Raw genomic sequence first — 27,456 nt, 5'->3', positions numbered from 1 at the left:
TGTTTCCTTGTTGCTAGTCACAATCTGGAAATGGATGGAAACCACATCATGCCACTACTTTAGAGATAGAGAAATCAAAACTTTGCTTCTTCATGTCAATGACTTTATAAAAGTATGTAAATCACCCACATCGCCCCTCCTACAATGGAATTATGAGTGACGCATATCTCTAAACTCCTCCCACTTTGTCAGGAAAGAGAAAACCGCTATGTAGCCAAACTGCTCAGGAGACAACGAGCACCATTGTAGCATTTTTATAATAATTTAAAGCGTCGGCTCGTATAGTATAACCCCGTTTTGAAGATGAAAGTGAGATAACTAACGTGTTTGTGTTGTTAAGAGCAGAAATGGAGAAGCAGCCGCGTCTGTTGTGTTCTGAGCTGTCTGTTCAACGCAGACCATATGAGGTCACATTAAACTGCGCGATTCTCGCGTGGAAAGACGTACAAATCGGCCAAAAACACACCGGACGCACCATATATGGATCTGTCAAAGCTGGTGAGTTACACATCTAATACAATTATAACACTATAACAGATATACAATGCGTTTTCGCTGCTTTTGTTTGTTCTAGTGGCGTGTGTCTCAAAGCAAACAGAGCTGCCTACCTAGTAGACCGCAGTTTAGAGCATCTTATAGGGCAGAGAATCAAAGTACGCAGCATTTTGGGCCAGCTGACTGTGATGCCCCAAAATGATGCTTGGGGTCCGGGGACCAAGGGAGTGCTAGGAGGGGTTGTGGAAAAGTTTAGAGAAAAACGTGTAAGAAATATGAATGGTCAAACACTTTGCAAAGTAAATATTGTTGACTGAGAACTTTTGTATGATGATGCTGCTGACTCTAACAATGGATGCTGATTGGAAGACGTCTGTGATGCCCAAAAGTACTGCTGACCTAGCACCCAGTTTTGATGACCTACAAACACTACTGACTCAGCTTGTGGCTTTAATGCCAAAAACCAGTGTTGAGGAAAGTTACTGTGGAAAGTAATGCATTACAATAATGCGTCACTACCTTAAAAAGTAACTAATTGTGTTACTTAGTTACTTTTTTAGAAAAGTAACGTTGCGCTACTTTTAAATTTGTATTTTTTTTTACCTGGGCTGGGCTTGTTTTTTTATAACAAAACAATTATTTTTTGGGGCAAATGCAAAGACCCTTTCACACCAAAAGTGAAATAATAAGCCTCAGGCAGAAGGAAATGTAAATTTAAAACAAAATAAAAACAAAAAAATATATATATATTGTAATTTTTGCTTATGGTTTACCTGAATCATCGAAGGTCAGAAGCAAGTACATTGGTCAATAAAGTGAGATTAAATGCATAAAAATGATGTATGTTTTATTAATCATATTTAGTTATTGGAGGTTTGCATAGTATTCTGATTCTGCATTTCACAGATTTTATTCATTTTGAGGAATATTGAATCTTTTTTTTTTTGTGCAAGTGAGATGAGTAAATGCACGCTCACATTTAGTCTAGAACTACAATAACCATCATGTTTACTCACAGCGCCTCTGCGCTTCGATTTGTCTCAACATGGGGACAAGAGAGCTGTCAGTCAATAAATGGGATAACAAAGTAACTTACTTCGATATTTTGTTGTAAATTTTAATGCGTTACTTTACTAGTTACTTGAAAAGTAATCTGATTACGTAACTCAAGTTACTTGTAATGAGTTACCCCCAACACTGCCTAAAACTGCTGCTGAATTAGGAACACTTCTGTGATGCCCGGAAACATTGTTGATTTCGAGCGTAGCATAACTGCTACTGACTCAATACACATAAATAATGGCCAGAAATGATCCGATGTATGATCCACAGAAATGCAGGTCTATGCCCAAAACACTACTGACTCAGAAAATGCCTATGACACTCTAAACATGCTTCCTAGTAACTTGTCTAGGCCCAAACATGCTGCGTTCTGTCCAAACACATATGACCTCAATTGCAGCCATTATTTAGCCTCATTAATCAAGATTCTTGAAATAATATTTTTTTTATTCTAGTTTCAGGTCAGTAATAGAAAATCTGTGATGAACTTTAATATTAGTTAAGGCACCCACACACTTCGAGATAATCAGGCTCATTGTGATAAGATTACCGTATCACACTATTATCGCCATTTCCTTTTGCCCATCGCCCGCCATGTCTTGTTTAATTTAAAGTCACATTTGATCACAAGAGATTTTGTGAGATTTCCTGTGTTCACAGTCGGGACTTTTGTGAATTGTGTGTTTTGTTCTGTTTTTTGCACACTATAGGAACAAAACTGTTAAATCTATGACTTTATCATCATGTTTATGATCTCCCACATTTTAAAATCTGATTTAAAAATGTTTTAGTGGGCCACCCCTTAAGAGCACCAAGAGAATAGACAAATAAATGTATTACCGCATGGCGAGCCCTATCTCATGAAAGTGCGTATCTATAGCACGAATGATATTTCTCGTATCATTTATACGCCAAAATGAGTTTTCGCGTGCATATGATACGCACTTTATGGCGTGTAATATGCACGCCCTCCTCATCCCTAATCCTACCCAAGGGGTTTACAATGCGTCTCATTTGAACGCAAAAACTCGTTTTGGCCTATAAATGATACGAGAAATATCATTCGTGCTATAGATACGCACTTTCATGAGATCGTGTTGGCATGGCACAAGCTGATTGGACTCTGCTGATCCGGCAGCCAATGAGATTGCTTGCTCAACATTTAAAAAGTCTGGTTCATTGTTTGCTATAAACTAGTCCTGCATCAGTTCCTCTGAACCCCTCCTCCTCCCCCAGCTCCACCTGCCTAGATCTGCTACGGGATTTATGTATACATGTCTATTTATACAGCAGCATATCTTATCTTACATGCTCACAGTAGAGTGTATGTGTATCTATTAGCAGTAGCAGGTCCATACTTGCATCATTTTATTTACAGAAATATGTTCTGTCCCACTTTATATTAAGTGTCATTAACTCTTTCTTGCTTAAAAACAAAAGTTTTGGTAAAATGTCCTTATTGTGTTCATGTTGTATTACAAAACACTTTTTGCTAATTACAGGTGTAATCTAGCCTGGGTTTCCCCATACTGCCTTGAGCAGCGCGATTTTATTCTGGCTACCATGGTCTGGCTACCATGGGCTAATTTTCCCCCTGAAATAGGGAACCAATCACAGAACGGGGAGGGAGCAGCAAGACGATGACGAAGTATATGCGACACACCGAAGCAGTTTGTTTATCTATGGATCCAACATGACAGACGTAAAAATATATGCATATTTAGTTTAGCAAGCAAACACATCTACAAAAATATGCCTGTATTTCAAGTTGATAAAATAATTTAAAATCCACATCAGTTTATTTGTGCCGACGCGCCACCCCTCCCAGGATCTATAACGTTAGGCTACTTCCACTTTTAAAAATTCATCATAACCGCGCGCGCGATCTGCTTGCAGTCGTCGAGATGGATGCTGAGGAGTTGAAGAAAAGAATAGCTAGTGGAGATTGTAAAGTTGTCGACAATACGTCATCAAAAATTTTAACCAGACAGTTACACGAGCTCCACCAATCAGATGCATCACTGTGGGATTGTGGGATTGTTCAGGATTGTGGGTAATGAAGTACTTCTCCAAGACATCGCAAATAAAAGGCATTTATCCCAAAACAAGGTTAGTGCCCCATGAACTTTTGGTGGTTATATGAGCATATACAATCGCTTAGTACAGCCGTAGCTGGTTTTAAGTCTACCATGTATAGTTGCGTTTTTATGGCTTATATTCCAACTGTCAATGGAGAAATTGTATTGAATTTTTACTTCCGGCACCGACTGTGGTGCTCTATAAGCTACGTACAGGCGCATTTGATAGACATTTGTAGCGCCCAATAAACGGCTCTGGGCATTCGTAAACCACGCCTCAAATACGAGAAAATGAACATGTAGTATCCAGACCACGTCTCAAAGAGAAAGTGGTCTGACGTTAGCCAGGCTAGGTGTAATCAGTATTTTGTAAATATAAGTATAACCTAAAAATGTTTATCAAATGATAAATTTAAATGTTAGCACATATTGTTAAATCCTCTTAATATAAAGTGGGTTCAGTTTTTCTTTCCATACACTCAGTGGCTGGTAATAACATCAGATTCAGTTACAGTGAAGCTGTGTATTGAGTTCTCAGACTGTGCTGAAAGGTCAGAGGAGGTCACTGATCTAGAGCAATTGGATTGTGTGTTTTCTCCTGTCTGCTACACACACTCTCATTTCTGATGGGTTATGCCTGGGATTGTTAATGAATCTTTAGATGTCTGTCATGAATTATCATATGTTAACCTCCAGGTTTTGGGTTGTTAATCATTGCTTTCAGAAAATCTCTCTCATTTAACATGAAACAGGTTTTTTTCGGGCTACACTGGGAAAATCCTAGACCTTTTCAGAAGAACAACATGGTCAGAAGAGTGACCACAAATAATATGCTTCACAAAAACACAACCTTTCCAGATTACTCTGTAAAATGCCAATCAGTTAAAGTTTAAAACCATTTTGATACAAAAAGCAAAGACATGCTGCAGTTCACCTTCTGCTCTTAGAAAGAAAATGAATAAAGTTATAAGTATAATACATAAATGAAACAAATTGCTAATAGTCAGGAGTAAAGCTTACACAATTATAACATAACCTTGCAACTGAAAAAAACCCTCATCTCAATGGTGTATTTTCATTTGATTGTGCATTTTCAAAAATAATACCTGTTAAATGGCAGATGGACTTACTGGGCAGTAATAATCATTAGGAATCCTGACATACAGTGAACCGTTGTTATAAAAGAGTCTTATCAGAGTCAGATGCTATAAAAAAAATCTTATGTTCCCATTCATACAGGTTTGTAATAACATTAGTGGTTGATATCTTGCATAAAAATAGGTTGCATCTTTTGACCTTTGGAACATGTTCAAAAGCGTCCCTGTTAAAGAACCATAAACGCCACAACCTAAGTCCAAACCTAATCCAGTTTTTGAAATGGTTTCACCTAAGCAAGGCCGTGGAAACATAACACTGTGAATGCTGAGGAGAAGTTGAGAACTGGGTGAATTCCAGTTCCAGTACTAAGATACATTACACAAAGCCGGCTTTTATTTAAAGGTCTTGATGGATGTTTTCCTCAGGGCCGTGACACATATGAAATTAAGTTTCCACCCTGTTTAAGGTAGTTCAAGGCGCCCGGTCGTAGTTTAATTAAAGGATTTCACACGAACAAAACTATTGCTCATGAGAGGTGAGAGCGATTCCAGTTGCCTAAATTACATTTTTGTCATCAGTGCCCAAATATATTTTAGTTTTTTTGTCTTGCTTTTTTGTTTTGTGTTTTTATTTTGTTTGCTTTTGGTTTTGTTTTGTTTTGTTTTGCTTTTTTGTTCTGTTTTTGTTTTGTGGTTTGCTTTTTTGTGTTGATTTGTTTTGCTTTTTTATTTTGTTTTTGTTTGATTTGTCTTATTTGTTTTGTCTTGCTTTTTTGTTCTTTTTTGTTTTGTGTTTTGCTTTTTTGTTCTGTTTTGCTTTTTTGTGTTTGTGTGTGTGTGTTTTGCTTTTTTTTGCTTTTTTGTTCTGTTTTTGTTTTGTGGTTTGCTTTTTTGTGTTGATTTGTGTTTTGCTTTTTGTGTTTTGCTTTTTTTATTTTGTTTTTGTTTGATTTGTCTTATTTGTTTTGTCTTGCCTTTTTGTTCTTTTTTGTTTTGTATTTTTGTTTTGCTTTTGTTTTGTTTTGTGTTTTGCTTTTGTGTTTTGCTTTTTTGTTCTATGTTTTGCTTTTGTGTGTTTGTGTGTGTTTCTTTTTTTTCTTTTTTTCTTTTTTGTGTTTTGCTTTTTTGTGTTGATTTGTGTTTTGCTTTTTTATTTTGTGTTTTTGTTTGATTTGTCTTATTTGTTTTGTCTTGCTTTTTTGTGGTTTGCTTTTTTGTTCTATGTTTTGCTTTTTTGTGTTTGTGTGTGTGTGTGTGTGTGTGTGTGTGTGTGTGTGTGTGTTTTTTTTTTTTTTTTTTTTTTTTTTTTTTTTTTTGGTCTCCAAAATGTAGTTTCTGGAGAAAAACATCCAGATCACTTGACTGCAAATAAAATTTTTCTAACACTTTGAAATGTTTTATTGCCATGTAGACATGAAGAACATGTTTTGTGGTGTTGTTTTTTTTACTTCATTTTCACTGTGGAGAGCTTCAGGCTGCCAGTGTGACTTGTGTCAGCATTGGCTGTAGTGTGTGATGTATATGTCCATCGGCCATGTAATCTAACCCCTTTCACCATGAGTTTGTTTTCTCAGAATCCACGTAACTGAAGTAGTGGGGACACAAAAGACGTTATTTGTAGAGGGCCCTTTCATACTAAACAAATGTTTGGTTTTGCTGGAAAGGTCACTTTGGATGAATGAATGGTGTGTTATGCTGGTCAAACATTGTGCTTCAGAGGTTTGCAAGAAGGGTATAAATGCTTGGTCCCAAACTCATGGCTCCATGGTAATAGATGTCCGGAAGGATAAGAGCCATATTCCGCAACATGATCTGCATCAGAATCCATAAGTAATGCACATGTACTGGGATTGTTATTTCAAATTGTTGCCATAAAATTGAGGTTTCCATTAGCCTAGTTGTATTAAACACGCAGCCCTCAAGACATTAATTTGTGGCTCGTGTGATGTCATAATTGTGCAATAATCAACTGGTGCTACTGCAATAACCAGAGTTATGTTTTCTTGCGATATTAATAACAAACATGCCTGGGAGGTATAACTGTATACGCCATGCAATGATGGAAATCATTTGAGTTTAGAATTGAATCATGTATACCATGGTTTTAATTATTGGAAAGATTTTATCTTTCTGTATGAAAATTGTTTATCCCTAAATATATATTTTTTTCCCTGTCCCATAAAATCTTAGATGCTGACATGGCATAAAACATCCAAATAAATCTATTTTCAGCATGATTTTAAAAGGTAATATAAAATAGGTAATAATATGTCAACAGAATTACTAGAAACTTAGCAGAAATGCATTGAAGTTGTGCATTAGCCACAAAGAATAGTGCTGTATAAGGCTGCATCATTTTGCTCCCTATTGTTTGGAAGAGCCTATGATGCCTAAAAATACAGTCTAGGTAAGTAGATCACTAGGTTTTGGAACGGAACGATGCTGTTTGATTGAGGGCAGCAAACTAAACCTTATTTGACTAAACTCGGTTTGTGGAATCCTGTAGTTCTACATGCCTGTGATGTTAGTCTGTCTGCCAAATACATTATGAGAGCTGTGATATGATCAAGGAACCCTGGAATGTCAACTATTGTTCAGTGGTATTTCCTCTATCCCCTCCAAGTTTACTGCCTCTTTTTAACACAATTCACTAGTTAACGTGGAAATGAGAACAAAATGAGTGTCTGCTTGGTTTTTGATATAATTAAACACATGGTGTTTTTGGGAGAGTTGTAATGGAAATGAATGAAATGAGATGAATATATATTTTAAATGATCTGATCAAGACAATGTAAGTTGGTTTTGTTACAAAATGACACATTTTATACTCATTCCATTTTCTCAATATTTAACCAAATGATGCGGTTGAAAATCCAGAGTTCTCGCGAGAGCACAAGATGAATTTGCTCAGCGAGTTACTCTGGCGTCGAGTAATGATGCTCATTAAATATGCCCTTGTATCCGAGCTGCACCAATCACATCGGGTTATCTGATATAGGCGGGCCAGAGGCGAGCTAAAGATGACGACAGCGATGTGACGTCAAAGTCAAAGTAAACATCGCAAGATGGCTATGGATGAACACCAGTTGTTTGAAACGGCTTTGGCCGCTACAATGAACGAGTTAGACTTGACTTTTTATCTAAAACGGGAACAGAAGACAAAGCTCGAATCGTTCCTTTACAAGGACGTTTTTGTTGTTTTGCCGACCGGATACGGTAAGAGTATAATCTACCGGTTAGCTCCGCTGGTAGCTGGGGTTTATTGTTGTGATTGGTCGTAGTGTTATCCAATTGCGTGCAGTGAGATTTTCAAATGCATGCTTGGTGCCGCCCCTTGAGCTGGCCGATTTTCATTAGTCGATGCCAGGCCATTAATCTTTCAGATTTAGGTTTGGATTTCCAGGCTAGCGGTTGACTGCTTTCATCAAGCATTCAGTACTGTAATTGAACCCTGCAAACAAAGTTACCATAAAGAGTGTGTATATATATGTATATGTAAGATTTGGCTAATGTGACCAGACATGTATCTTGAAGAATTTCAAACCCTGTGTGCCTTTTTTTATTTTTTAGATATTTGGTCAGCGGATGCTAAAACATCGGCAGAAAGCCAAGAATGCATGCAACAAGCATCTAGTGTCCCTTATGAACTCTATAACTCTATTGCAGCACATTACATTTCAGCTTTTTTTTTTCTTCTCATGAAGTATTCATGCATTATACAATAACCCCCTAATGCAAATATCATGAATCTTTTATCAGGTTGTGGTGTCCATGTTATGATGCTAAGTTTATGGCTACATCTGGGCGTATGAATGGTTTCATTAGGCTGTATAAAAATGAAATGCACTTGTTATGTCTCATGTAAATGTGTGATGAAGTTTTAATGAAGATAAATCATTACCCGAGCTTTATCTGGGTATTAAGTAAAGTTTCTGAAGCAACACTTTATTCTAATCCACATCACTCTCTGATCTTTTGAATAAGGTCAGACCTCATTAACTTCCTCTCTTAGGGGTTTTCTGGAACGCCTGCGTTATGTAACAACACGAGATTGACTCATTTGGGCACAATCCGTCAGAATGCAAAAACCTTATTTGTTTAGAGATATTTTCCATAGCACAGAGATGATGGAAACTGACATTTGCATAGTGTTTTAGTGCAAAGCAAACTAAATGAAGCAGTCGACTTCAAGAAATCTCAAAGCTCACATTTTGCAAACTGAAGTCTCTAAAGCATTTTCTGCAATCATATAAAAAATTCATTATTGAAAATATATATTTCAAACACAGCAGATGATTTGAGCGAAATTAGCTTAGAATAAATTGCTGAAAGGCATCATAAACGGTTAAAAGGTATGTACAAATTCATGTTTACAAAAATCTGCATTGATTTTGAAATATGACTTTTCAATTGTAAATTGCTTATGTTGGATAATAATCTATCTCAAATGCTAAAACAAATCAAATGACAGTTTGTAGTCACCAATTTGTTTTTAAAAACCCAGCCTCGTTTTCATTGCCAAAAATGAAATATGCTTGTATTATAAGAAGCTGTATATAAGCTTTTACTCTGACTAATATCCATTGATAGATGCCAAGTCAACAATAACTGCTAAATAATGTACAGTCTGATATACAATCTGTTCAAATGTTTGTTGACTCGATAATTTAAATTCCATTTTAATAATTTAAATGTCAAAGCAATGCTTCATGAATCCAATCAATTCATTGTCAGTTCAAATATTCACACTTCGGATACTTAATTAAAATGGGCTTTCACCCAATATTTGTTAGTGTTGTCTCTTTTTCCTATTTATTTATCAAATGTTCTTGTCTTTAGCTTAGCAGCATGTTAATGTTGGAATCAAACTTAAAAACTGAAATTAAAACTAAAATAATTAAGTTGAAGTACTAAATTACTAAAACTAATCTGAAATAACAATAAAAAATATTTAATCTAAACAACTAGTAAAAAATAAAAGCACACGACAAAGTTAATAAAACTTAAACTAAAATTAAAATAATGACTGAAAATATAAAAATAAAAGCTCATTTAAACCGACGCTGTCACTTATGAGGTTACATTTTTTTTTAGGTTTTATAGCAGGTTTTGTTATGCGTGTTTATCTTTCATGTTATGTGAATGTGACCCAATGATCTTCTATTCACAGGTAGTCACTGTGTTCCCGTGTGTGAGATTATAGCGGTTCAGGAAAAGGAAGATGACTCTCCCTGTAAAGACACTGGGAAATGGCAGAAGGTTCCTCAGAGCCCAGTGGACTGCCAGCACGCTTTCACAGGTACACCCGCCTAATCAGACTGTAATCTGGCCCATGATAACAGGGGAATACATAGATTAAGTTTGATCTTCTGTGCTGTGAGTGTATTATCAGAACAAGTTTGACCATACAGGTCACCTTTTACCTTTGTGTTTCTCTGCAGTGTTCTACATAGAGAGGACAAGGCAGCACTGCTGGCGGTGCAGCAACGTGACTTTCCATTGCTCTGATCAATCCCTGTGTCTGCTCTGGGTCCAAACTATTAGGGAGCAGCTTGGATTGTTGAGTACGTCCTTACTACTAATTTTTGGGTCATTTTCTATTACAAAATAAACTATAGCAAACAAAATAAGTTATTGTTATAGGTTGGTGATTTTCACACCACTGTACTCTGGGGCTCCTCACATTTTTTTGTCAATGAAATGAATGTACTATATTTTAGTTTGATAATGTTTTTTATTATAGTGTATTTTTAGGTGATTTTTGTATACTAAATTATTTTTACGCTGTATTTATAATCCATTTATTCACTTTTTGAGCATAGACCTGAACATTCAATTTCCAACTTAAACTGTCGTAAATCTTGAATGCTTTAGAGCACAGACTTAATTTGATCTCTTTTCAAAGACGACACTTGGCAGATTATTGCTGAAGTGAAAAAAGTTTAAAAAAGTGAACTTAAAAAAAAAGTTACAGAATTGTTATGAAAAATGCACAAAAATACTATTTTACATTTGTATATGAAATATATAGTTTCAAAATCACATTTACTCTAAATCTGCAAGAAAATCAAAACCAGTTGTGTTCCAAATTTGAGCTTGATATCTCAAAAAAAAAAGAGCTTTCAGTAAGATTTTGTTTGGCTGCAGTACCAAAAGTTTTCACTAGATAAAATGTGTCTCCCGTTCATTTCCACTGCGGTCATTTTTGACCACAAGGATCACAAGTGTGACTATTTTTTACAGGACCATTTAACCTTTTCGAATCATGTCCATGATTTTTTTTTTGTGTGTGTGTGTGTGTGTGTGTGTGTGTTCATATAGCAAGTGCCAAAACTTTTACCAAGTTTTGTACCATTCCAATTAAGAAAATAAAATCTAAAAAAACAAAACGTAACATTTTTCGGTCTAGCACTAGAGGGTTAAGTATTCATTGCTTAGTGTCCATTATGTGTAAATTTACCATAAACAATATATATATATATTTTATTTTTTTATAGAGTGAATTATTGCCACACATCTGGTACTGTACATAACTAGTATTATATATTATGGACACTAATTGCTTGTTGACATAACACAATGATAACTCTCTTCCTTTCAAGATGGCTGGCATTTTTGTTAGTTGCTCTGTTTCTATTGAAGCTGTTCTGTGCACTGTAGCTCAGTCCAAAAATCGTAGTCCACCTGTGTATTCAAAATCAATTATGTTCTGATTTGCTGAATTGCTTTTAGTGCAGTTTAATTTGCATTGAATTGTGCCTAAATCCTAGACCGGGATAATAATTGTACATTTAAAATAACCCAGAATATTTATTTAAAAAATAAAACCTAAGTAACATTTCGAAGTGTTTTGAATGTAGTACTATGTACAAGTGCAGTTTTGGTCTTCTCTGTATTGTCGAGTCAGATGAAGTTTGTCAAAAGAAATGAAGTAGTTTTGACAACCTAGAAAGACCGTTGTCAAACAACTCACTTTTAATGCTCTGCCCGCCTCTAATTCCACAGCCAATCGACCAAAGAGGTTGCTGGTGTACATCAACCCCTACGGAGGAAAACAACGCGGGAAGCAGATTTACGACCACAAAGTGGCCCCCATCTTTTCCCGGGCTACCATTTCCACCGACGTGATTGGTGAGTGCCTGTCAGCTGCCTGCATTAACATTTAAATAAAAAATGAGCTTTTATGCTTCGCAATAGATCTCCGTTGGCAAATGGCCCTACCTGCCAACCCGTCCCAGGAATATGATTTTATTTACAGCGCCATCTATCACCCGAGCTGGACATAATGCAAACTGTGATAGTCGATAAACATAGGAAGACATCCATTATTTATTAAGTTTGAAAGAGAGGAAGACCCTGGGTTGGTGTGAATATTGGCTGTTAGAGCTGAGGCTTACAGGCTTACTCAGCAGTTGCTTGAGGGTCTTTCTTTTTACGGCCATGAGAACATTTCGTAAATGGTAAAGTACATGTCTGGCTGGACAAATACCATTCAAACCAAATCATTAGAGGAGCCAAACAAGATGTTCTGCCGACGGTTTAATAAGCTCCATACATCACCTTTGGCATATATCATCAACGTGATCCACAGGGCTCTGTCCTAGGCCCCATTCATTTTCAACACATCCCTCCGAGTTACGGTTTTACATCAGTGCTGATGGTAAAGAACCGGTAATGAAATGTACCAGGGATTGTTTTTTACCATGACTTCAGCTTTATCATTTGATGCAGCTGATTGATGGTCTCCATCAAGCCAGCAGAAAAATGCAATTTAACTGCCAGATGAACATAATGATGCCCCCCCCCCTTTTGCTCAGCCTCGCTGTCATCGCCCTGTTAACAATGGCTTTTCCCTTTTGTTTCTATAGTTACAGAGCGTGCAAATCATGCCAGGGACCACTTGAAGACAGAGGCTGATCTGAAGAAGTATGATGGGTGAGTGGGCATCCTGCTGGGAGATCGTGGTCGCTGTGCGGCGACTCTTAATTTGCCCAGCGAGGAAAGCGTCCTCTGCAGCAAAGCTCAGATTAACATTTGCACATCAATGCACATCGGTCTGGCACTGCGGCAGATGACGGCGGGCAGCTTGGGAAATGACAATTTAAAGCAAAGTGGCTTTTGGTGATGACAACATGGATGCTGCTTCAAACCTGGGCCAGAGGCTAGATTCAGAAAACAACTCTGACTGTTGCGTCTGGATCTTTTTCCAGTACTTTTTAGCAGTACTGTCAAAAGTACAGACTTCGGTACCAAGTCAGTACTGAAATTTAAAAAATGTGATGCTCTGAGCGCTGTTGAGCGGAATCGTAAACACCTCTGATTGGCCATTGTGTTCACGCGCTCATCAAATATGTCTGTGATTGGCTACAATGATCAGCGCTTCAAAAACTTGTTGAAAATATACATCAGTAATGCTCTTTACCGAGCGCTTACATGATACAGATGGGAGAGTTTGAAAGCAGGCATCTATTGGCTTTCAAAAGCTCCCGCTCACGTTTAAAAAAAAACTTTCAAACACTTCCGTGTGCTCTCAAACGCTCCCATGCGTTGATCATGGTAGCTAATCACAGACATATTTGATCAGCGCGTGAGCACAATGGCCAATCAGAGGCGTTTACGATTCCGCTCAACAGCACTAAAAGAGAAAAAAAAAAAAAAAAATGTAGTACCAAAGTCGGTGCTTAAGGCCGTGACACACAAAGCTGACGATCGGTCAAAGTCAGGCCATTGTTGTGCGTTTGTCAGCCCAGTTTTTGCGATGTTGGCACTAGTCGGACTCCATTGGCTGCTTTTTGGCCGATGGAGCATGTTGACCTCTTACCTGAGCAATATTTTCATTACAACATGGCCGTGTGGAACATTCCTTCATTCCGCAGGAACTAGGAACGATTTTAGTTCTAGGAACTCCTTTTGGAGGAACTAATTTAGCTCCTACTTCAGAGTAGGGTCTAAACCAGCACTATAGGAACTACCAGTGACTTTAGTGTATGATGATTGGCCAAACGCTCACGAAACACTGGCACCCGCCATTTTTAAAAAGCTGAGTAAACGCACAGATTATAGCCTATATATTTACTCCACAAACTGACTCTACGAACATGGAAAACAGTGATAGATGAGCCTCTCAACCTTTACGCTGAGGAGAAAATCCAACGCAACTTTGAGGGGACCAAGCCAAACATGATTATGTATTTCTGCTCAGCTAGCAACACTAGACATCAACCACACAGCATACGCTAATACCTTTTCATATACTGTCTACTTTCTATGTATAACAGTTCTATCTAATAATGTATTAGAAAGGACTGTTAGACAGATCGAAAACGAATGAACACTGAGAATGCGTTCTCAGCGGCGTAAAAATAAAGGTCACAACAACAAGCGTGGCTCACGTCACTTAAGAGTTAAGTGCAACCAGAAAATGTCCTGGTGGCTAGTTCCTAGAACTACCCGGTGCAAAAGCCCCTATCTTTCAATACAGATACTGTTGTTTTAAACAAATCAGTGTTTTTCTCTGCAGTGTGGTGTGTGTAGGAGGAGATGGCATGTTCAGCGAAATTATGCATGGCCTCGTCTCCCGTATGCAGCGAGATGCAGGTGTAGACGAGAACTCCATGGAGGAGACCCTTGTTCCATGTGGACTTCGCATCGGCATCATTCCTTCAGGTTAGTCTACAGCAGAGTTTCCAAATCCTGGTACTGGAGCACATACCCAACACATGCCTGTGTCTGTCCCTTATTCAGTTCATGAGCACTCTTTTAACAAGCTGATGGGTTTAATCTGGTATGCTATATTAAAGAGGCATCCAAAATGTGCACTGTTGGTGATGCTCCAGGACTGGGAATCACCTGTCTACAGTCACAAATCTCAGAGTCTGTGCAGCCAGGACAGTTTTTCAGCATGAATTTCATTGCTTTTTCATGCGCATCACTTCTTTGGCAGTGTTCCTGGAAATACCTGTTGCTCACGGTTCTATTACATTTTGTTTTGAGATATTTCCAAGTCATTGTAAGTTTTACACCTGCTCATGGGCACAGCTGCATACTGGAGGAGAACGGCGGGAGATTATAGCTCTCTTTCAAAACCTAGTGAGCTGCCTAGAGAGCATGTTTCCACACCATAGGTGCACTCCTGATACAAAGGCATTTTTAGATCAATTCTAGTGAGCCATTCACACAAAACATGTCGTTGCATTCTGTGTGCACAATTTTTTTTATTTATGTAAATATCTTTTTTCCTGCATCTTCCATCTAGTTCTCACGTTTTAATTAGGGATTCACGATATATCGGCCATCATATCAGTATCGGACGATTTATGTTCATTTTTATTGTTGTTATCGGGCTGCAAAGAAAATTTGGCCAATATATTAAAGCCGATAAATAATGGATTATTTCCTTCAGCTGAGACTCTTCAGATGCGTACTGTTCGCCATGATGGTTTTGAATTGCTTGAAATATGATTGGAATCACTTCAAAAAGGAAAATAGAGTTACTGTAAGTGCAACATGCAGCGCAAATCTGTCATATAATCTACATCAAATTATAATGAGAACATCGTTATAATTGTGTGATTGGGACATGATGAATCTTTTGTTTTTGTAATCAGGCTCTCAAAAATTATATAAAAATTTGGATTTAGATTTATCGGCTTTCAAATATAAAGAATTATCGGTTATCGGTATCGGCCAAAATGTTCATATCATGCATCCTGATTGACACCCTAAGGACCTTTTTACACAGTTTTCGCGTCGGCTTGCTGAAGAGATACTCAGGACACACTCTCAGACCCTTAATTTTTTTTACCGTTTTGGAAGGAGGAAACTTTACATATGTGGCTTCAACAACCAGATGCATTTAAACTTGTCCAGTTTCACCTGGAATGCATCTCAAACCTGCTCCTGAAGTGAATTGAGCGATCAGATTTAAATCCCTCTCGAATGCGTTTCAGAGGGCTTTTCAAGATCAGCTATGACCAGAAGTAAACGGGCCCTAAGACAGCACTTCATGTATCCTACCTGGATCAGAAATGTTGACAATATACACACTTTCCCCCAAAAGATATCACTGACCCCAGACATTATTAATAAATGACCAGCCTCAGCGAGCACAAGAAGAATAAGTAGACGCCTTTACAAAAGCTCTGACAACAATTGATATCTTAATGACTGTGGCCTATCGAATCGTGTTTTCTGATATTACTGTTTGCCATATAAACCTGACAATGTCGAACCCTTAAGAGTCCATGTTGTTATCAGCAGTCACGTTATCAGCGTGTGTAATTGTCTATTTATGGCCTTATCTCACGTTGTCCAGACACGCAAGGACAAGTGACAGTTTCCAAGAACATCTCCTGGTCCTTTATCTTGCACTGGTGACAACTGATCTGAGCAACAGGGGAATTTGAGACACACCTTTGACTTCAATGTCTAATAGATGAAAGCTTCATCATTTATCATGTTAATAACGTTTTTTGGCCATCTAGCATGGAAATACCCCGTTTCTTTTTTATGTGTACCATGATTTTACCGTGTACCATGATTTTACCATGTACCAAGTTGTTACTATGGGATTTTTAGTTTTTTAAAATTTCTAATGCCGTTTTTTGACACATATTTTGAGTTATATATATATATATATATATGGGTAATACCAAGTTTTTATAATGTTTAATATAATTGAATACATATAATTCCATGTTACATTTTCCATGTGACATTTTCTTGATTTGATTGTTTAAATAATTTAGTATATTTTAAAAAATGTTATTAAATGATTACATTGATCATTTGTTTATTTTTATTATTTAATTCCAATTACATGAGCATTTAATATTAATATATTAGTTGTGGGCCCTGAATCTATAATCTATGGAAGTTTAACGTTTTGAATGGAATTAAGGAAATAAATAAACTTTTCCATGATATTCAAATTTTTTGGAAAGGGTCTGTATATCAAAGTACCATGGTATCTAATAATATCACTGTGTAATGGACCTGCCACTGTATGGTTTTATCATGATATATATTGATCCACAATTCAAAAACAGTGTTTATTTTATTTTTGTCCCCTTCGTGAAAACAACAGTGGAAATGTGAATTAATTAGTCCGGCACGTTTGCAGTCGGTGTGTTTTTAAACCTTCAGCCTCATGCTTATATATAAGCAATTTGAGGAAGAGGAATTAGATTAACAGACCGGCATATAAGAGATAGAAAGAGGGCTGAACTCATCTGAAATCTCATCTCTCTATATAACAGTGCCCTGCAATGCTTCAGCTACAATCATTTCAAGATCGCAAAACTTTATTCTCACAAGGGCTGAATGGAGCAAAACCTCCATTGGCTTGTGATGTTTGGTTAGCGTTCACAATTGAAGGTTAGATTGCGGCTGCCCCCGTATGCCTCTGAAATTGAAAAAGAAAAGTGTGATTTTCATACGTTAACCTTCAGAGTGAATTATGAGAGGATAGATTTAGGCCATTTCTGAACCCCTGACCCATGAAATGTGTTTTTTGAAACAGGTTCGACTGACTGTGTATGCTACGCCACAGCTGGCTCAAATGACCCTGTCACCTCAGCACTTCACATTGTTGTGGGTAAGTGGGCATCTTCATATCTGCCTATGATACATATATATAGTACTTATATTTATGTGAATTTCTCTATAGCATTAGGCAGTTAGGGCTGAGCAGTATGACAGTATATATTATGCAAGGGTAGAAATGTGTCAACTAGTAGAGATTCTGCTATTATGTTTTTAACTAAAGTGAGCAACTTGTCAATCATTTGTAAAGATTTTTGTTCGGTTCGTGTCCACCAAGTTCCAAATGAAAAGAGATAATAATATTTTATTATATTTTATATATATATATTTTTTAAGAGCATATCTTCCCTTGGCTTGTGACTTCAAACTGATTTCAAGCACTGATTCAGTGATTTGTAATAGCAAATATTATGATAATATAAATAATTTACAATTTAATAATTTGTGGGAAATGTGTTTAATTGTCATATTAATTGAATAAATATACATTACCGGTCAAAATATTTGGATCCGTAAGTTTTTTAATGTCTTTAAAAGAAGTCTCTTCTGCTCACCAAGGCTGCATTTATATGATTAAAAAAAAAAATCTCCAATAATGCCAGTGGTTCCTTAACCTGTAACCAAGAAGACTAACACACACACCGACACACAGCTTTTCCAAGGTTGGATTTGGCCAGGCTCTAACTATAAACAGGAGAGTCCTCTCAAAACATCAAGATAATGTGTTCTTTCTCTCAAGGAGAGCTACACTTTAGTTAACTGGAAAGTAATGCTTTAACAAAGAAATGGTCCCTTACACTATTAGCTTCAATGACCCCTTTGTTTTAACACGTTGAAGACCTTTCTCAAACACAAAACAAGTCCCTATTTCATTTCTGGAAGCCGGGCTAAATGAGCAAGCACTGTTACTGCATTCAGATATCAAATACAGACATTAAAGAATACATGAAAAGAACATTTCAGTGATCACACTGGTAACTTCTATAACAAAGTAAAATCTCCAGAGAAGTCATTCAACTCATGAGATATTTAGAAGGAAAATATTGATTAATACCTTGATTATAATCACTCATTACATATACATTGAAGCAGCTGTGGATTCCAATCCACCCCCTTCATGATCTTTCAGAAATCATTCTAATATGTGGATTTAATGCTAAAAAAACAAACAAAAAAAACATTCATTATTATTATTATTATCAGTTGAAAACAGTTGTGTATAAAAAAAAAAAAATCTGAATTCTTTGAATAGAAAGTTCAAAAGAACAGCATTTATTTGAAATAGAATATTTTGTAACATTATGCATTTCTTAATTGTAACTTTTGATCAATTTAATTCATCCTTGATGAATAAAATATTGATTTATTTTAATTCTTTCCCCCAAAAATAAAATAATTCTTACTGACCCCAAACTTTTGAACTGTAGTGTTTAATGTTACAAAAGCTTTCTGTTTCAGATAAATGCTGTTCTTTTGAACTTTCTATTCATCAAAGAATCCTGAAATAAAAATGTAAATACTGTTTTCAACATTGATAATAATGAGAAATGTTTTTGATCATCAAATCATCATATTAGAATGATTTCTGAAGTGACACTAAAGACTAGAGTAATGGTGCTGAAAATTCAGCTTTGATCACAGGAATAAATTACACTTTACTATATATTAAAATATAAAACAGCTGTTTTAAATTGTAATAATATTTCACAGTACGTTTTTTTTATCAAATAAATGAAGCCTTGATTGAGCGTAAGAGACTTCTTACCAAACAAAGCATTACACCAGGTTGAAAATAATTATTAAGAATATATTTTTGGAGAGACAGAGATCTAATTTTACAGTAATATGCACTATTCTCAGATGTGACATATTAGCACAGAATACTGACGTCATCAGTTTGTGTTTCCTGAAATCCATCCTGACTTTTACCACAGGTGATTCTCAGCCAATGGACATCTGCTCAGTGCACAATGAAGACAGCTTCCTGCGTTACTCTGTGTCACTGTTGGGTTACGGGTTCTACGGAGACGTGCTGACAGACAGCGAGAGGAAGCGCTGGATGGGCCCGGCCCGTTACGATATCTCAGGTACGCAGGAAGATCTCTCAAGACTGAAATAGGCATTTCTTGTCTGTCTGCAATTTGCAATGGATTTTTTTTATTCTCCCACAGGTGTTAAAACGTTTCTGTCACATCGCTACTATGAGGGAACCGTGTCCTTCTTACCTGCTGAAGGAAACTTGGGAACTCCAAGAGACAAAATGCAGTGTCTGTCTGGGTAAATGATGTACTGTGTCTTTTGCTTAGTCATAATACAATCCCATTCATATGAATCAGGGAGTAAACATGAACACAACATGACAGAACATGTAAAATTAGTCATGACTGATTGACAAAACATGATGTTATTGTAAACTAGGGCTTGGTGATAATTATACACTACAGTTTGGAGACGGTACATTTAAAAAATGTTTTTTAAGAACTCTCTTGTGCTGATTAATTTTCAGCATCATTACTCCAGTCTTCAGTGTCACATGATCCTTCAGAAATCAATCTATTATACTGATTAGATGCTCAAGAAACATGTCTTGTTTTTATCAATGTTGGAAATCGAGATACATTTTATTTTGTATCCTATTCATAATGTCTAACAATCTAACTACATGCATCACAATGTCTATACTGTCATTTTTTATCAATATGAGTCTTTGCTGAATAAAAAAAAAAAAAAAAAGGCTGATCCCTAAATACAGTCTAAATATTTTAAAATAACGACTAAATATCATTGTTCCTACTTATATTTTTAAACCATATGACTTGATTAGTTTAAAATAGAAATGCACTTGTGTGTGTTAAACATTTTGGATATAATTGGCTATAATTGATGTTTGGTTAAATTGATTGTTCCTTCGATATGTATGTGTATACAAACACACTATAAAAATGATTTTATATATATATATAACCATTTTTGAAGTGCGTTTGTGGATATATTTTGTTCTTCTCTGTTGGCAACACCTCTTTCTGTTTGACTTGCAGGTGTAGTATCTGTCGGCAAACCTCGTCTGACAGACTGGTCAGCAAAGATGAAGACAGTGTTTCTGATGCTGGTGAGGAGCGTTTGGGAATACTCTCTATGCCAATGTTTAACTGAGCTCGGGCATTGACAGGAAGTCTCATATCTGCTCTGTGGTAAATGCGCCCACCCACAGTACAGGCCAACAAAGTGCATTTTCAGCCGTGATTTGTAATGCCCCCATCTGTCGGCTCGACTGGCACGCTGTTTGTGAACATTAGGCCAAATGGTTCAAGCTGCCGCCCGGCTGATCATTTAGAGAGTGCACACGTACACACACAGCATATTATCTCTGCCTCACAGCAGCCTCCGAACAACTGGCACCTCCGTTACCCAGCATTCTGTGTGTTTACCCTGAGCACTGATAAGTGCTGTTTACAGAGACACACTCTCTGCCCTCACAGTCCCAAATTGGCATTTGTGCGTGATGATTTCCTGAATGCTTTTAGACCGCATGGCATAAATAGATTCTTGTGGGACGAATGATGTAAACAGGACAAAGAGAGTCAAGGGCCCTTCATCAGTGAGCCAGTGTCACAGCTATACATGCCTTGAGATTTACAGTCACCTTACTTTCTTTTTCATTTTTCCTATTTAAAATATGAGTGATTTGCCTGTGGAAAACTATCGCTAATGTGTTCTGAGATTTCAGGGTGTTCTGGGTTGTTGCTTAGCCACCCACAGTCTTGGAAAAGCTGAAAATATTGGGGGATTTTATTTAGTTAGTTTTTTTTAATCCAAATAATAGAAATTCATTCATTATCCAGATGGTCAGAGAATACACTTACTATCAATGTTGGGGAAAGTTACTTTTAAAGGTAATCTGTTACAATATTGCCATACTTCCTTAAAGTAAACTTTTTATGTAAAGTTATGTTACTTTTGCATTACTTTTTCTCACCTGGGCTGGGCATCTTTGTTTGTTTTTTAATAACAAATATGTTTTTGCCAAATGTTAAGGCCCTTTAACCTCAAAAGTGAATTGAATAAGCCTCAGGCTGACGGAAATGCAAATTCACTCCTAGCAGAGGGCGTTTCTCAAATAAACCTTTCAGCTGTGTAGACACGAGAAGAAAGTTCAACTCTCTTACTTCAGCAATAAAAACAAACAAATTAAACACAAATGTGATCTTTATCTAAAGTCATTTTTGCTTATTGGTATGGTTAAATGGGATCATTGAAGGTCAGCAGCAAAGACATTGGTTAATAAAGTGAGATTAAATACATAGTGTATTTGTATTATTTGACGTATTTGATTATTGCAGGTTTGCGTAATATTCTGGGTTTGCATTTCACTGATTGTTCCCCATATTGAGGAATACTGAATCTGTTTTTGTGCAAGTGCGATGAGTAAATTCATGCTCACATTTAGTCTAGTCATGTTCAAACACACACAGCCTCTGCCCTTACTCACGATTCCTCTCAACATGGAGACTGGAGAGATGCCAGTCAATAAATGGGAAAACCTGCGTTACTCATTTGAAAAAGTAACTCGGATATGTTGTTGTAAATTTAAAAGTAATGTTTTACTTTACTAGTTACTTGAAAAAAGTAATCTGATTACTTAACTTGCGTTACCCCTAAAAACTGCTTACTATACTAGAAGTCTCACATGATCTTGTTGTTTTTCAGAGTGTCGGGACACGTGGACGGTTATCAGGGGAAAGTTCTTGGCCATCAATGCCGCCAGCATGAGTTGTGCGTGTCCTCGCAGTCCTAAAGGTCTGTCGCCGTCAGCACACCTTGCAGACGGTACTACTGACCTCATCCTCGTCAGGAAGTGCTCCCGAATCGACTTCCTGCGCCATCTGCTGCGGCACACCAATAAGGATGACCAGGTACCTGCTTTATCTACAACAGAAAATATCAGTAGAATTATTGGTTTAATGAGAGAGACGAAGCAAATCCATTCCTTTTTAATCAAAGCCTGGGAAAAAAACGGCACTCTTTAACCAACACACTTCAAAAAAGTATCCCCGCTGTCCACCAAATGCTTACTATACATGTTGTATTAATATAGATTCATATGTATTTTTAATTAAGAGCAGGGAATCTTGTTCTTTGAAGTACGTTATCACAGCAGGGTTCCCATGGTCATGGAGAACCTTGAAAATCATGGCAATTTGTCTAGTCTTTTTCTATTTATGCTTGACTACTAAAATATTAAAATGTCTAGAGATGGCTCTTTTGGGAGTACAATCTCTATCAAAACTATCTTTACCTAGTAATCACAAATATTTGGAAAAGTCATAGAAATTCATTAGCATTGGAACACTGTAACAGTCCACATTTCAAATGCCCCTAGATGTCTTTGCTCAATGACAGTATTATTCACTCCCTCTCTTAAAAAAACCTTTTGAAACGGTAGTGTTTAGTGATATTTGACTTGTTCTTCCCTTTTTCTTTGAACAGTTTGATCACTCTTTTGTGGAGGTGTACCGGGTCAAGCAGTTCCGATTCACCCCCAGACATCAGGAGTGTGATTCCGAAGTGGACCTGAGAGAGAGCGAGAGCGGAGCGGGAGGCAAGCGATTCCTCAGTCAGATCTGCAGAGAGCACAGAGCATGTGGCTGTATGCCTTCCCAGAGCAACTGGAACTGTGATGGAGAGATCCTTCCATACACTGCAATTCAAGTCCGGTAGGACACACCCCTGTCCAGATTCACCAATTCTTACGTCTACATTTAGGCGGATACTTTTTTCCAAAGCGACTTGCATTGCATTCAGAGTATACCTGCTTATGAATTCATGCATTTGTGAATTGAAACCGTGATCTTGTGTAGCCATCGCTATGCTCTACTGTTTGAACTGCGAACACTTCTACCAAGACACACCCCTTGAACTCCCCTCCCCTTAAGTTTAAATACGACAACTGGGTCACGTGACACTTTTAGTACCTTGCGTTAAGGATACATAATATACTCTAATCCACATATACACTAATCCAGATACATTTGGAAACGCAACTTTTTCTGTACATTTTGCCACACTGAGGCAGCATTTTTTGAAGACGATCTCCCAAGTGGATAAATTCATTTAAAAAAATATATTTTTATACCAAGCGGCAACCTTCCAGTCTCTCTCTTGAATCTAACACGGAAGTGACTTAATCTGCATTTCATCGACTGGCCGTTAGAGACAGGCTTCAAAAGAGAGTCAATCCCATAGACCCCGCATGTTAAAATGCCCAACTTTACAGCAGAAAAAAATGTGTTTACAGCCTGCTAAGGTTTTGGTCTATATAGCTAATTTTGCCCTTCTTGACAACTGTGAGGAGGGTGAATATTTTTATAACTCATCCATTTAAATTATATTAAGCCTTAAAGTTCTGCATAATTAAGGGCGTGGCCACTTGAGTGACAGGTGTATTGTCTCTGCTGTCACTACTAGCTTGTCTGCTGTCTGTTAGCCGTCACCTCAGCTAATCCCACCTCTTTGCCCATTTTCGTTTATCCGGGAGTGACGTGCTACCAAGATGGCTACGGCCGGCTCCGCCCACTATGGGCTTCAAAAATGCTCTTCAGAAACGTACGGGTGACGTCACGGACACTACGTCCATTGTTTTATAGTCTATGGTTACACAGTTTATACTATGGCTATGTGCCTTTCACTTTCACAGTGTTGCTAAAGATAAATGTTACGTCTACAGTCTTTATATTAACGATTAATCAACAAGCAATTAATTGTAGGCTAGATGATGATAATTTATTCAATAAAACGTATCGATGGTCAATTAAGCAAGGTTAACATTATAGTTTTGAGGTGTGTGCGGCTCATGCTCAAAACACGTGCAGCAGACACAGGCGTAGTTACGTATTCTAAATGTATTAATGTCTTCTAGCCATTCAATGGATTAGGTAGGCTAGCCATTTATTTCGAAATATAATTGACCAAGGGTCCAAAAAAATGTCCAAACAAATGATTTAACTGAACATTAGAACTACTTACTTGTGTAAAAGACACAATAAAAGAACATAGAATAAACAACAATTAATAAGAGCCTGGTTGATGAGTGATGATCTTTTGATTTTGACGGCGCCGAGAACGCCAGCCATAGCCTGAGCACATTATTATTGATTGCCTTCTCTGTGTTCATTCGTTTACAATATGTCTAACAGTCCTCTCTAATACGTTATTAGATAGAACTGTTATACATAGAAAGTAGACACAATATGCATTGGTATTAGCGTATGCCGTGTGGATAACGTCCAGTGTTGCTAGCTGAGCAGAAATACATAATCATGCTTCTCTTGGTCCCCTCAAAGTTGCGTTGAATTTTCTCCTCAGCGTAAAGGTTGAGAGGCTCATCTATCACTGTTTCCATTTTCGTAGAGTTAGTTTGTGGAGTAAATATATAGGCTATAATCTGTGTGTTTCACGTGCGTTCTGCCAATCAGCGAACACTAACGTCACTGGTAGTTCCTATAGTGCTGGTTTAGACCCTACTCTGAAGTAGGAGCTAAATTAGTTCCTTCAAAAGGAGTTCCTAGAACTAAAATCGTTCCTAGTTCCTGCGGTGCGAACTCGTCAAAATCCGGGTACTTCCGGCAATAGTTCCAGGAACTATGAAAAGGTTCCTTCTGTGCGAACGCCCCTTAAGTGTCCCTTTTAAAGGCACTGCCCAAGTGACAAGCTGCTTTACCCTAAAAGTACAAATTTTTCTGACAGCGTAATAACCAAAAATTAAAAGGTGCATGCGGTGAAAATGAGAACTCTTTCACCGTGCCATGTTTCAAAAAGAAAAGAGTGTGCCATTATATTTTTAATGCACTAATTACTTCAAGCAAGTTCTAATTGTCATTGTAATGAAGGGGTGCGGACATCCCTGCCACTCACACTGAGACTTCCTCATAAATCTAAGAGATGTCACCATGTATGAACAGTTTTCAGAAAATGTTCCTCCAACTCAAAATGAACATGCTTCACTGAAGTGACGGTCGATTAATGAAAGCTTTAGTTTAAACGTTGAGGTCTCATGAGCACCAGATTGTCTCAGCACTAGCATACTAAACAGGGTAAATAAATGGACTTTTGTGTTCTGAGCCTGTGCAAAAGACGCTATTAAAATTAAAAAACTCCCTCCATTGTGCCTGCTGAGGAGGAGTTCTCCTCCTCGATACAGCATGACAGCTCGCCCGAACGCATCATTTCCTTCACGCCCCATTGTTCTGTGTCAACAATGCGTAGCAATGAAATGCTCCTAATTTAATGGCCCTCTCACTGTTAAAGGCTCACCTCCTTTAATTAAAATAGAAGTCCATTCATTTATTCCATTTTCAGCTTCAGTAATTGTTTCTCGAATGAGTAAGCAAATAACCTGTTGAGATAATTGATGATGATACCACGGCCGAAAGAGGCAATCGCCTGGCACTGAACTCACCTCCTGAGTATTGAGTGGAATTAGAGGAAATTAAAGAGCCCCAGAACCTCCTAATAGCGCATGCATTTAACTGCAAAACTTTTTACTCAACACGACAACGCATTTATTGCTTACCAGCCCTTGCTCGCACTTCTTTTTACTCCAGGACACAACGTATTAGTGGTGTTTGCTAAAGCAAGCATCAATTTTACTATTGCAAATAGTAACAGAGATTTGAACGAACCATTATACTTCAGGGTTTCTGCGAGTCTTAAAGTCTTAATTTGCCCTTACACCCATTAAGGCCTTAACATGGTGTTAAATCAGAGCAGAAAGTCTTAAATTCATAAAGTCATGGCATTAAATGTTGCAATGATTGCAAAACATAAATATCTTTCTCAGTATTTGTCCTTTTTTTCCAATACAAATATCTAAATGTTTAAATCAAGATAAATTTACTTTAAATGTAAAATGAAGTCTTGAAAAATGTAATAAAATGTAAGTCAGTTTATGCTTAAACCAAGATTTCTTTTGCCTCACACCAATTCTTTCACAAACTGCCTCTCAGTATGTACAAACAACCAACATAATAAAACATTGCCAGATTCACGTTCAAACATATCCGGCTTTTAGCACCACTCACTTTGAATGTGTCACAAAGTGTGTAAACGTAATAACATTTAGCTGAAATGCCGCCTCAGGGACACATTTCCAATATGCCGGGGCTGCTTTTTATCATGTTGTTTTTTTTCCAGTGAATTGGTTGCATTTTGTTTGACTTCTTTCTTTCTTTCTTTCTTTCTTTCTTTCTTTCTCTATCTCAGGGTCCACTGCCAGTTGATCACACTGTTCGCGAGAGGAATCGAAGAGCAGCCGGTGTTTGAGGACCCGTACACTCACTGTGCAATATAGATCTCCATAAATTCACTTAAGAAACCTCAAGCTGGAACATGAAGGATTGAGATTCTTTGAATGGAAGAGTCACCTTCAGCTCAGCAACAATGGCATGCTGTTATATCTAGATAATCCTCGTGAAGATGCTTTGGAAACACAGAGCTGGAGTCAACAGCATCTTTATACAGGCTGTATTAGATTTGTTTCGGATAGGATTAGCTGTTTCAGCTAGGCATTGTTATTGCTTTTTTCAACCCTTGAAGTCCTTGAAGTTGCTGGTGATATCTCTTGTTATGTGAGACAGCTTCCAATTGTCAGCGTTTGTCTTCCACCGCGATCAAGCTGGTCTTGAGAGTAGCGTTAATTGAATTCCAAAGTCAAATTCTTGGAACTGTGAACTTTTGGTTATGAAAACATTCCTCTTGGTAGCACCTTTTCTGTTTTGTCTAGATATAAAGCACGCGAGGTGGTCAGCCGAATAAGATAATGGTATACCAAAAAAAGGTTGTGGTTTGTGTTCGTAAAACAAATAAAAATCTAAATTCTGACATCATTTACTAAAGAAGTTCCAAACAAATGTTGTTGTTTTTGGCAATGTTGTTATTGTTAACTAAAAAAGAATCAAAAATGTTTTTGGTATTTAAAACAAATCTGAAATAAAATAAATATTAGATGAAAAACTAAGCTTTGAGTTATAAATAAGTTATACATAAGTTAGGAGTTGAAGTAAAGTGAGTTGAAGTACCGTAAGTACTAAAACTAAGACTGAAATAAGAATAAATTCAAGCTACATAGAAATCTTTTAAAAATATACTGTATACTATATAGTATACTATATAAATATAAAATAGAG

At 37.2% G+C, this 27,456-nt stretch overlaps 1 protein-coding gene across 1 annotated transcript; it reads left to right on the top strand.

Moving 5' to 3' along the window:
• Nucleotides 1-134: 134 nt before the first annotated feature.
• Nucleotides 135-27,278, top strand: cerk (ceramide kinase). Its single transcript, XM_084406334.1, has 13 exons — nucleotides 135-498; nucleotides 9,903-10,031; nucleotides 10,174-10,296; nucleotides 11,738-11,863; nucleotides 12,601-12,667; nucleotides 14,253-14,398; nucleotides 17,253-17,327; nucleotides 19,210-19,362; nucleotides 19,447-19,552; nucleotides 20,314-20,384; nucleotides 21,983-22,188; nucleotides 22,763-22,989; nucleotides 26,534-27,278. The coding sequence occupies exons 1-13, from the start codon at nucleotides 348-350 to the stop codon at nucleotides 26,619-26,621; spliced, it is 1,668 nt and encodes a 555-aa protein (XP_084262460.1). The 5' UTR covers nucleotides 135-347; the 3' UTR covers nucleotides 26,622-27,278.
• The last annotated feature ends 178 nt before the right edge of the window (nucleotides 27,279-27,456 follow it).

Source organism: Rutilus rutilus, assembly GCF_951802725.1.
Source record: "Rutilus rutilus genome assembly, chromosome: 4".
NCBI lineage: Eukaryota > Metazoa > Chordata > Actinopteri > Cypriniformes > Leuciscidae > Rutilus > Rutilus rutilus.
Note: the sequence above shows the minus strand (reverse complement) of the source record. Positions and strands in the feature narration are given on the sequence as shown.